This window comes from Palaemon carinicauda, chromosome 16, assembly GCF_036898095.1.
Source record: "Palaemon carinicauda isolate YSFRI2023 chromosome 16, ASM3689809v2, whole genome shotgun sequence".
Lineage (NCBI taxonomy): Eukaryota > Metazoa > Arthropoda > Malacostraca > Decapoda > Palaemonidae > Palaemon > Palaemon carinicauda.
Genome location: NC_090740.1, coordinates 44,355,605 through 44,368,759, shown reverse-complemented (window position 1 = coordinate 44,368,759; position 13,155 = coordinate 44,355,605). Strand labels below are relative to the sequence as shown.

Here is a 13,155-nt window from a genome sequence, read left to right as displayed (position 1 = left end):
TCCAAAAAATGGACGAGATAAAGTCTGTGAAAGTATTGCTGCAACGATTTGAATAAATCTACGTGAAAATTAATGAATCTTTTTTTTCTTTCTGGTCATAATGAATGGATTCAATGAATACATAATTTGTGGGGGCTCGTTTCTCTCCGACATGAACTTAAAAAAATATACGATATTTGTGGTGATGTCGATTTAATGAAAGGTTCAGAGTATAAGAGAGAGAGAGAGAGAGAGAGAGAGAGAGAGAGAGAGAGAGAGAGAGAGAGAGAGAGAGAGAGATCTATATTTATGGACTGAATGAATTTCCATTAATCTCTCTCTCTCTCTCTCTAAAATATGCTAATAGAATACCATTTTGATAGGATCTTTTTAAAATGTAGATGGGAGAAGGGAGTGACTGGAGGCATAGGTTATTATTCATATATTGTAGATATAATGTAAATAGATAAAAGTTTCACTTGGGAAGAAGTTTTTAAATTATAGATATTAATGTAATTATGACAAGAAACTTTAATGATGAGGATGTGAAGTTAATGTTGGTCTAAGCTTGAAAGATTACAAAAAATGTATTATAGAATCTTTAAAGAGATCTTATTGGCAGTGGATGGTAAGTAAACGGAATAAAAAAAAAGCGATTGCCAGAATGAAAAAATCAAATTACTCATAGAGATAAACGATTTATACCTTTAAATACGTTTTCATTCAAAAAAATTTAAATTAATTATGATGCTGCCTAAAGAAGTAGTAAAGAAGGTATTTTGACAATTTGAGGAATGCAGAGGCGAAAACAAGGGAGACCAGAATGAGGAAAAAGTCAAAGGGGTTAGTCCAAATAAAATGGGAAATATATGAAGGGAATTTTAACGATGGATAAATGAAGAGGTTCCAAAAATAGTCGGTTATAGCACATTGCTGACTGACTGATTAAGTGAATGACCAAGTATTCATGAGAAATGCCTTAATGAAAACTTTTTCCAATCGAGATGATAGAAAATTAATTGTTCATATGTATAAGGATAAAGACGAAAAATGTTAAGGTAAAATTGGATCGTTATGTTTGTTCCCAAACCAATGAATTTGGATAATAAGTGGATATGCAAAGTAAGGCAGATAGAAGGAGAATTGGTAAGGAAGGAGGTGTGTGTGGACCAAGATTTTATTGTGAAATAATGTTGTATGAGGTAATCGAGGAACCGTGAAAACATGAGCAAAGTATGTATGAATTATAAAGATTTGAAAACAAATTACACATATACAATGGAAAGGGGGATAGCAGGAAAGCGACATTTTAGCACAGGACTTTTTTTGCGCACGTTTTCTGGCGCGGGAATTTTTGGCACATGCTTTTTGGCGTAGGACTTTTTGGCACATGCTTTCTGGCGCAGGACTTTTTGGCGCACGTTTTCTGGCGCAGGACGTTTTAGCACACGCTTTCCAATGCGGGACTTTTTGGCACACGCTTTTTGGCGCAGGAATTTTTGCCACACGCTTTCTGGCGCAAGACTTTTTGGCGCCCGTTTTCTGGCGCAGGACTTTTTGGTGCACGTTTTCTGGCGTGGGACTTTTTCACACATTCTTCCTGGTGCAGCACTTTTTTTGCCACATGCTTTCTGGAGCAGGAATTTTTAGCACACGCTTTCTAGCGCAGGAGTTTTTGGTGCACGCTTTTTGGCGCAGGAATTTTTGGCACACGCTTTCTGGTGCAGGACTTTTTGACAGATGCTTTCTTGCACGGAACCTTTTGGCGCACGCATTCTGGCGAAAATACTTTTTAGCGCATGCTTTCTGGGGCTCGACTTTTTAGCACACGCTTTCTGGCGTTGGACTTTTGGGCGTATGCTTTTTGGCGCGGGACTTTTTGGCGTACGCTTTCTGGCAGAGAACGTTTTGCCGGAGTCCACGCTTCTTGAGGTGGGACATTTTGATACACGCTTTCTGATACATGACTTTTGGCGCATGCTTTCCGGTGCGGGACTTTTTAGCGCACGCTTTCTGGCACAGAACTTTTTGGCTTACGCTTTCTAGCGAAGGACTTTTTGGCACAAGCTATCAGGCGCAGGACTTTTTGGAGCACGCTTTCTGGCGCGGTACTTTTTTGTAAATATATTCTTTATATATATTGATATTTATTTATAAATCATTATTAATTTTTTATTGACTTTCGGCACTCATTAGGCTGTTTTCCGTGTTTGATTCTTGGTGCTTGTAGCATCCTTATTCTCCTATTTTGGTTTTACCTTAGCTAGTAGTAACAGTAGCAATAATGATACTGAAAAATACAGTTAGAATTCGTTTTGACATCGACTGCCAGAATGTCTTTACATTATCATCAAAAGTTGTCTTCTTTACTTTTTTCTTAGTTAGGAGCACGCAGACATTTTTATTCTAATTAACCTTCAATAATAAACGTAAAATATAATTTTCACGAAAGTCTGATCACGCTCTGTCCTTTCATAGCAATTCAACAGTTTTCCAAAATTGTGTAATTTACCTTCTAAATATATATATATATATATATATATATATATATATATTTTTTTAATATTAAGGTTTAATGGCAATATTTTGCTGTAAATATTTCCGTTATAGTTAAGCAGCAGATTCTTTTTGTCTCCACACTTAATGGCGTCATTTTCTAAATTAAGATATTCATGAAATATATACTGGAAAATCGTGAATAATTAGCAATATCTTAATTTCAAAATGTTCATATTTTGCTGCAAAATTTACCAGTGTTTTCTAATGTCTCCAATATTTGTTTCAAATGGTGAAATTAGCATAGTTCAGTATTTGATTATCCTTTTGTTGAATGAAAATAGTAACCCCATTTGCCACTTGTTACCTAAGAAAGGGAAGTCTCTCCAAGAAATCCTTGGTTTCTCGTGTTAGTGACCTCAATACCAGCTTTAGTTTGACAAGAAATATAAACCGTTCCAACGTCGGATTTCAAATGAAGTTGAGGCAGAAGTTTGCAAGGAAAATGGACGAGTATTCCAATAGTAGTAAGATTTGTTTAAAAGGCTCACAATCGATGATAAATGATGGAATTGTGTATCAATAATTCTCAAACTATACTTTTATATATATGGTGAAAAACACACAGACAACAACGAAGAATTATATTATGAATCTAAAAGTCTTTATCAACGAGATGGTGATGAAAAATCTCAATGGAAATTTATTTGCAACTAATGACCAAAGCGTTTTAATCAGAGCGCACGTATCAGTTTTGGTTATTAAAGGCGAGATTACCTCAAGATCCAGCAACGTTTTCTCCCTAATTCCAGTCCACCGCTTCTGGAAAGCCTGACTGTAAAGGTGATGGACGGTAAGTCAGATTAACTGCCCAAGCAAAGTGCAAAGTATTTTCTTTCTGTTGCATGATTTACGAACTGCTAGAAATTTCTTGAACGTTGTTGCTAAAATGAGGCAGAAATCATGAGGTTTTTATTCAAGGGAGTCCGTTTTCGGAGAACGCTTTAAAACTGTACATATGCTTCTGTAGGTTAAGGAAAGTCTTGTGAGAATTTTTGGTTAAAATCTGTTAGCATAATGTTTTTAAATCTGTCAATCTCCTGGATTCAGGCATATCATATAATTTATTATCCTACAGTTAATATGGAAATTAGCTCGTTGAAGTTTTAATTTAACATATTAATACTGGAATAATATGTAATCAAATTTCCAGCTTGACATACTTGTTTTTTCTTTATTTCAATTCTGAATTATATTAGAAAATATCATCTATTTGTAATTTGCAACGATGTGTATAGTTCATTTTCTTATGGTTTCCATTTTCCAGACAACCAACCAATATTTAAACGTGGGAGTATGGGTCCTATATATGGCATTTAGCCTTACTGTTGTCATGTTCATTCTGGCAGCATAATAATATAGCAGCTAAAAAAACCGGAAAAAAACACCCTTAATGATATAATGTAATTGGTTAATGAAAAATTATCATTTGAGGGATAGTATTGTATATAAGAACACTCTAATCTTATTACTGCTGCAATATCCTGGAATAACCAGATATCTCCTATGCTTACAATAAAGCGTACAAGAATTAATGGAGCTAACTGCACACTGTAATGAAATGATTTCATTGGAAAATATTTACTGATATTATTTCTTAAGCTTTTACCGGTACTTTTAAAAATGATTGACATGAAAAAAAAAACTCTTCGCATATGACTTATCAAGGTTTTTCTAAAAGATATTTACTTAAGTAAATTTGTTTTGGAAAGGTATCCCTCATCATTCAAAAGTTAAACCAAAAGCTTCTTAACTCTCTAATGTACACTTATAGAAATAATAAACATATGATAAAAACTCTCTTTGGATGTAATTTAAGGCTTTTATAAAAGTTATTAACTCATTAATTTTTTTTTTTTTTTTTTTTTTTTTTTTTTTTAAGGTATCCTTCAACATTTCAGAATGGCGACAAAAATAAAGCCCGAGCTGGCTACTCGCCTGGCTTACATGCTAATCCCCTCTAGGCTTTAGTGCCCGTTACCGGTCGGAAAATATAAAATTTTGCTTTCAAATATCAGCACTGAGCCCACAACTGAGGTCGGCTTACCTCTTGTTCTCTAAAAATAGTGAAAAACCTCTTTTCATATATTTTTTTTTCAAGTATTACAGTAAATATTTACTCAAACTAAATAACGTATCCAAATATGTGAAAAGTTGTACATTTTCTTAGGTTCCGTAATGAATATTACTCAAAGATGATACAAATGGATAGGCCTTTGAAAGCTACCTTGGAAGCCATATAAATTTTTTTCCTGCATTGTTAAAAGTAAGCATTCTGTTCACTATCCTTTTATTCTAATAAAGATATATGTGAATGAAAATTTTGGATCCTAATTATGTAATGAGCATTATTGAACATTTATTCAGTATGGACGCAATTTAGAAAAAAAAAAAGTTGAAAAATGAAAAATAGGCATCTTTAGATTCAACCATCCCAAAATATTCCCCAATACAAACTTTGTAATGTTTTGAGAGAGTAATTGCTCAGATTACCAAAACCTAAACAATAAAAAGTTTTATTCGTTTGATAAGTGTTTCCAAAAGAAACATTGATATAAGATTGATTGTGGTGAATGAAGTTCTTCATAAAACACATAATGGGATATATAATAATACATGAAATTCTGATGATAGAAGTTGCAGAAACAATTTTTTCTTGGATAAATATTACAACTATCTATCCCAGTTACAATAGCTGTTATGGACGGACATAGAATATGGTGTACTATACTCAATTTTCTTTAATGAGGCAGATTTGCCCCGACTCGTAGGGGTGCCCTTTTGGCTCGGAAAAGTTTCCTGCTCGCTGATTGGTTAGACAAGATAATTCTAACCAATCAGGTAGCAGGAAACTTTTCCGAGCTAAATAGGTACCCCTGCGAGTCGGTGCAAATCTGTCTCACTAAAAAGAATTGACTTATAGTCACTGTGTCATCACCAGCATGTCCCCAAAACGAAACAAAGCAAGTTCATAATCATTCTATTGATATCAAATCTTATCTAATTTAAGTTGATTGTGATAATTCTATTCACAAGGCCAGGTAAGAAGTATAATTTCTTATATAAGTCTCTCACATAATAATTCTGCCATTCTTTTTTCTTTTCTTTCTTTCATTCAGCAAAAATCCATTCATCTTTGAAATGGATGAAGCGTTCTGAAAAATTCCCACATTATCTCCTTCTCACTGCATTAAAACTTTAAGAAAGGATATCCTTGAACTGCAACATTATTCATTCCAATGTAGCGTTTCTTAACTGTTCAGTTATTGTTTTTGTATAGTAATAAAATTCCTGTGTCTTTATGGTCACGATAGCCAGTTATCCATAAGGTTCAAATTACTGGCATTTTATTACAGTATTGTATCGCATTATCTTTTCGGGGAAGCAATACGAAAAAAAAAGAACAAAAATGAAAACAAAAAAAAAGATGAAACTAATTTATGATGAACTCTCTACTAAAAGGGAGAATCTATCTACAATGCATGTGTCACTTTTTAAAATCAAGGTACTGTTTATGATCGACTTTCTACAGAAATGGATGATCCATTAAAGATCTCTGAACTGGTGTGTAATTTTTTAAATTGAGGTATTTTTACGATAAAGAAAATGTGGTAATGTCCCTGACTGGTGATCGCCAGACTGGGGTTCAAGTCCCGCTGTAACCTCACCATCCTAGTGAGCTAAGGATGGGTGCTTTCGGTGAGCATATAGGTCTATCTGCTGAGTCATCAGAAGCCATTGCCTGACACTCCTTGGTCCTAGCTTGGGTGGAAAGGGGGCTTGGGTCTGATCATATGTATATCTGATCAGTCTCTGGGGCATTATCCTGCTTGATAGGATAATGTCAATGTCCCTTGCCTCTGCCATTCATGAGTGGCCTTTAAACCATTAAACTCTACTGAAAGGGAGGGTCCATAAAAGCATTTGTCAATTTCTAAATCAAGGTACTTATTTCATCAAATCTCTACAGAAAGGGAGAAACCATATAGAACGCATTTGTCATATTTCAAAATCCAGGTACTTTTTTACGATCAGTTCTAGGGAGGATCCATCTAGGACTATGTGCGTATGCGTATGAATGTTACGTAACCCAGTTATATCTAAACCTTTACAGAGAAAAACACGCAGACAAACATACAAGAATCAAGAAGGCATTATTGTAGTAGGAAAAAGCATGGAATAATTTCCTACTCTCATCTTGAATTTAATTTTCCCTTGATTGATTTCCCCTCTTCTTGTTTTGTCCAAAGATGTTTACATAGTGCCTGCTCCCCTCAAACGTTTCCCTCATTATTTTCCCCTGAGGGAAGAATTCAGGGAATTCAGACTAATCCCTCCTTAGAAACAGGTATTTAATCAAGCCAAGAATAACTCATTACGAGTGCGATAGGAAATATTAGAAATTGACTCGAAATGAATAACGAGATCTTTATTATTATTATTATTATTATTATTATTATTATTATTATTATCATTATTATTATTATTATTACTTGCTAATCTACAACTCTAGTTGGAAAGCAGGGTGCTATAAAGCCTAGTAGCCCCAACAGGGAAAATAGCCCAGTGAGGAAATGAAACAAGGAAAAATAAAATATTTCAATGAGGAAGATTATTAGGCTGAGATGAAGCATCACTTTTATCACCAAAATAATCCAGATTTTATGTATTCGGAATCTTCCTCAGCAATGCCGAAAGATGAATGAGTTTGGGTTGTAAAGAAAAAAAGTGGCAGGGAAACACACGAAAAAATTAGAATTGCATTATTCATCATTCTTTACCCTAAGGCAAAAGGATAAAAATTCACGCGAGAAAACCTAGTATTATTTAGATAGATAATTTGCTTACTGTTTTGCTCTTGGCTTCACCTTATTCTGTTTTTACTATTATCTTGAATACAAAGAAAAAATAAGTAAGGGTAAAATAAAATCCTGATGGAAAAATGGTTGGTAAAATTTGTTTTCATCATTTATTTATTTCCTTATTTCCTTTCTTCACTGAGCTATTTTTTCCCTGCTGGAGGCCCTGGACTTATAGCATCTTGCTTTTCCAACTAGGGTTTTAGCTTGGCTAATAATAATAATAATGATAATAATAATAATAATAATAATAATAATAATAATAATATTATTATTATCATTATTATTATTATTATTATTATTATTATTATTGTTAAGAATGTAAAAGGTATTGTTTCTAACACAATTTACATCAGTTACATTAGTCATTAAATTTAAAAAAAAAAGTTTGCGTTGTCAGTTTAAGGATATGATCACATTACATAGATAAACGATGTCTTTTACATAATCTTTGCAAGAAAATGTCAGGCACGTCTCCAGGAAGGATCAATACATAAAAACTCCCACTCCAACTCCAATTCCCACTCCAACTACAAATCAAACTCCCACTCCCACTCAAATTCCCATTCCAGCTGCAACTCAAACTCCCACTCCCATTCAAATTCTAACTCCAACTCCAATTCAAACTCCCACTCCCACTTCCACTCTAACTCTAACTCTAACTCCAACTCTCACCCTAACTCTAACTCTAACTCCAACTCTCACCCTAACTCTAACTCTAACTCCAACTCTCACCCTAACTCTAACTCTAACTCCAACTCCAACTACAACTCTAACTCTTACTCCAATTCCCAATCAAACTTCAACTCCCATTAACACTCCAACTCCAACTCCCCCATCCAACTTAATCTCCCACTCCCACTCAAACTCAAACTACATTTCTCACCCCAACCCTAACTCCAAATCCAACACCCAACTCAAACTCAAACTCTTACTCCTATTCCCACTCCAGCTTCAACTCCCACTACCACTTCAATTACAACTACAACTCCCACTACAACTCCTGGAAAGATCAATGCATTCTACTATCGTTTCCAGAGGCCGTGTAATAGTATTTTTTTTTTTTTTAAATAACTCCTAAAATAACTGATGGATTTCCATGATATCAAAGCAGGGAGCGCTTCATACAATGGCCTAATTTTGGGAAATACTAAGCATTGCCAATTAGGTTTCATTAACTTTTTTGCTTAAGAAAATGAGGCTAAAGCCAGTCTTAGCCACCCACACATTCGCAAAAGTGATGACGTCCCTCAGTGACGTTGTTATAGCGTTTCTTCCCCTGTACCTCCCATCCCCCGAATTGTTAAACGCCTGTTTAACTCCATAGATAATTGTCATATGACCTACCCCAAGCAATACGAAATTCTTTGTCAGTAAAAGTTCAGCATACCTGGTTATGTGATTCGTGACTTTAGACTTTACCTAAACACAAGACCAACGTTTTATATCTCACCCACTCACTTACATTGAAGATCAAGAATGAGACTTATGACAGGAGACGAAAGAAGCCATGCTAACCCTACACTTCGCACTTCAAGCGAGTGTTGGTAAAGCAATAGAAATATAGTTTTCTTTAGGTTATGCCGTAGGACTCATTCTTCCATACAACACAGGTTACTCGATACATCAATTGCCAGGAAGAAAATGACAGAGAGCATTGTTTGATATAATTTATCATATCAATTTCACCAGAGAGAGTAGCTTGAATTCCTTAGAAGGTAGCCTTCTAAAAGATGTTTCATATAAGGGCATTGACATCGGCCATTTGATAAATTTTGAAATCATATATATATATATATATATATATATATATATATATATATATATATATATATATATATATATATATATATATATATATATACATATATATATATATATATACATATATATATATATATATATATATATATATATATATATATATATATATATATATATATATATATATACTGTATATATATACCGTATATATATATATATATATATATATATATAAATATATATATATATATACATATATATATATATATATACATATATATATATATATATATATATATATATATATATATATATATATATATATATATATATATATATATATATATATATGTGTGTGTGTGATCATACATACATAAGATTTGTTATATTTCAACCTATAGTTTTATATATTTATTTACGTTATAAGTACCAGTACCTATTTTTGTTACTTAAAAGGTATGTGACAAATATCATTGCGACTTTGTCACTGGAATTATACCAGACTTTAATTAATGAACCAATCAACCTTACTTTGAGGAATCCATTGACATTGTCTACATGCCAAGCTGATATACTCGTATCAAAGTATTCATTAGCTTTGCTTTTCCAAAATAATGTTATCACTTATACATTCTACTCATCATCACTCTCAAGGAAAAAAATTGTTTTTTATTTCTACTAATGTTTTTATGTTATTTCTTTATTCTATTTTATTTTTAAGTCACAAATCAAAAATTTGTAGAAGTCCGAGTAGAATATCTCTCAGTGCGATTCCACACCCCTGTTTTAAACCTCTTCTATTATGTTTGATAATTTGTGTTAACCATCTAATCATTATCTACCACCATAAAACATTTTATTGCTCTTCCGGCTCATTTTATATGTGCAGTACACAGTCTTTCCCAACAGGGATTTACTCGGTAGCCTAATAACAATGGAAATGAAGGAAAGAAGGCAAGAAGGAAAGGGGGGGGGGGAGTACTAGGATAGCCATAGGTGTAAACACCGAAGGAGGGTTAGGGGAACCTCTGCGTCACAGTTACATGATTAAGTAACACTTCTTTGAAACGCTCTGAAGGAAGGGAAAAAGTTCCTCTTTTTTCTAAGAGTAAACGGGTTAATTAATCACATCTGTTAATTCATTGTACCACCAAAAATTAGGCCAATGTTTGAAACATTCATTGCTGTAGTTTCATGGAAATTCATAAGCCGGTTTGTTAGATATTTGGGAAAAACACTATTACACGGCCTCTGGAAACGATAGGAAAATTTGCCTATTTTTATGTTTGTACTTGGCTCTTGTAAGACCGCAAGACGACCGGCCAGATCCAAAATTAGTTCATGAAGTTGGAAATTTAATTCTCACAGCGAAAATATCGTCCAATTGTTCAAGAACATTAAGCTTGTTAGTATGAGTCTAGTTAATAGTTTATCGTTTGGTAATCTTGCTCGCTTTATTTTCCATTACCTTGTTTTTCCTGTTTATTTCTCTTTTGCAGATTATTCTTCTCTTATAGATTTATTGTTCCCGAATGGACTGCTTTCTCCATTATACCTGAATGCTTTGTGAAATGTGATTTTCTATCTAATGTAGAAACTTGGTTCTTGATATCAACAAACCAGAATAACACCAAAGATCTATAGCTCCGCTGGCAGGAAAGTTCCACCCTTCCGTGGAGGGATTTCAGAAAATGGTAATGAGAGAGAGAGAGAGAGAGAGAGAGAGAGAGAGAGAGAGAGAGAGAGAGAGAGATTACTTTTTTTTTGTATTATTTTACAGACAACTGATTCTCTCAAGTATTATTTTATCTGTCCACGCTTTTCCTTTTGTTTTTATATTCCCTTTTCTTTCACACAATAATCTTCGGACCAAAATCTTCCTCTGAAATTTGTCCGGAAACGAAATGGGTCTTTTGCAAAATAATCTCAATGATCAATATTCTTTCGAAAATCAAATATCTATAAAAATTTTGTATATGTTCCTGAATGGTAATATGTAGCTTTCATTAATATCTAAAACTTTATGAAGATGAAATCATATATATACACTATATATTTCGACTGATTTTTGAAGTTAGTAATTTCGTCGTTAGTCAATAGAAGTTATTTAAAAGAAAAAAAAATAATACATACACTTAGAGCCACTTTTTCATGTGAGAATCTATTTTCAAAGCTTAGTGGATTATGCTGCTTAGCATGTTTTGTAAATATGTTTGTAGATTGATAAACAGACCAAACTTATATATATATATTTTTTTTTGCCTTTTTTGTATTAATTCAAGTTGACACTCTTCAATTGGTTTCATTAGAATTGCTTTCTTATCAAAGTCCATCAATAACATTTGTCACCCATCAGTCATAATGCTGAGTTTCATTGTCATTATGAAGCGTTATCAGTAGCTGATCATTATCCAAATAATTTTCTTTTGAGATCCCTAGATCCCTAACAAATCATCTATTTTACCGCTGATCAATAGATGTTCCATCTGCTTATCAAAAATATCATTGTTTCTTTTTTATCATTCTGTAAATTAATGAATAAATATTCAATGAAAAGATATTACTTATCAATGAAAATAACATGCAAAGATATCACTTATCAGTAGCACCAATTAGTTTAAGCACTACACGATGCAAGAAGTTTGATTCATTCCAAGAATCTTCGATACGTAGCTCAAGAAATGTTTTATGCTCTATAAAATGTTTTCTAAAAATGGTCTGTTCTTCCTTAAAGTGAGACATATAAAAGGTGTGACAGGAAACTCCCTTTCGCCTTGATTCGGTTTAGTCCTGTTATTTTGCACAGTTTGCTTTTCTCTTTTTCCCTTCCACTATTTTCTCAACGATCCCAACATATTCATACGGCGGTATTGAAGGGGAAGAATCTAAATGCAAAATTCAGGAATATATATATAAAAAAAAACTTTAATCATGAAATGTCTGAGGGAAGAGTATAAAAAAGGCTTATTGGAAGATTTTATAAAAAACTTTTTGGGAAAATAAATTATTTCCAAACATTCCTGGACTTGCAAAATTAATCCATTTCAGAGAGCAGTTTCGATATACTTGAATGGTAATATTCTGATTAATTATTTGATAGAAATCATCCTTGACGAATACAAAAGGGTCTTTACATGCAAATGTCATTTGAACACCAATTAAATACTTTCAATTCAACATAATTCCCATTGACATTCGAATCATAAATCTATATCCAGCAGGATTTCGATTTTATTCCATTAATGAAATTAATCGGTAGAAATTGATTGACTATTTTTCATAAACTGTTATTAATTTGCTGCATTTCAATTTGCAAAATTTACTTAACTTTATAACTGATATCATTCATTTGACATCGAATACCAATATATTTAAGAGATTCTCTAAATAAACCAAGTTTATTTCAATGTTTCAGTTTTTTTTATTCTATTTAAATATCACGTAACTTTCTAATTGATATTATTCATTTGCCATCGAATGCCTATGTATTTTAGAGATTTATTTTTAGAATAAACCTGGTTTATTTCAATGATTCAGTTTTTTTTTAATTCACAAAATTCCCTGTGCAAAAAGTCTTAACTCTCCACTCTGATTAACTTTCAACTGTAAAAGAAAAACATAGTTTCTGCGCAGTCTATATCACGTCCTGCAATCATACCTTCAAAATATAAACTCAACAGTTTGCAGGAAAACATTTATGCATCAGCTTCCTTTTGTACCTACGATATTGACATTTCGTATTTTTGCTTAAATAACGTCTGGATATTTTTCCAGTTCTTTTCATTCCAGACAATTTCATTAACTTTCCAGTTTTCTCTGATAACATTTCCGTTATACTTCAACAGCAATTTTAATATCAGGGGCAGATATTCTTCCTCCACCTTCAATAATGTCATTTCCCAAAAGATAATGAGAGTAAATAAATATCCATCAATTTTTATTAATGTATTTCCCAACATCGCTTATATTCAGTAAATATTCCGATCCCGGTGCAAAA

General features: G+C 32.9%; 2 protein-coding genes across 2 annotated transcripts in view; one reads left to right on the top strand and one right to left on the bottom strand.

Annotated features, from left to right (window-relative positions):
- Positions 1 to 1,574, bottom strand: part of LOC137655280 (putative uncharacterized protein DDB_G0271982) — a 31,908-nt gene extending 30,334 nt beyond the window's left edge. Inside the window, exon 1 of the mRNA XM_068389165.1 lies at positions 1,314 to 1,574. Within this exon, the coding sequence (XP_068245266.1) occupies positions 1,314 to 1,574 (261 nt within the window). The remainder of the gene's footprint in view (positions 1 to 1,313) is intronic.
- A 1,747-nt stretch (positions 1,575 to 3,321) lies between these two features.
- On the top strand, positions 3,322 to 10,675 carry LOC137655279 (putative uncharacterized protein DDB_G0290521). The gene is made up of 3 exons (XM_068389164.1): positions 3,322 to 3,328; positions 7,967 to 8,445; positions 10,658 to 10,675. The coding sequence occupies exons 1-3, from the start codon at positions 3,322 to 3,324 to the stop codon at positions 10,673 to 10,675; spliced, it is 504 nt and encodes a 167-aa protein (XP_068245265.1).
- Positions 10,676 to 13,155: the final 2,480 nt, after the last annotated feature.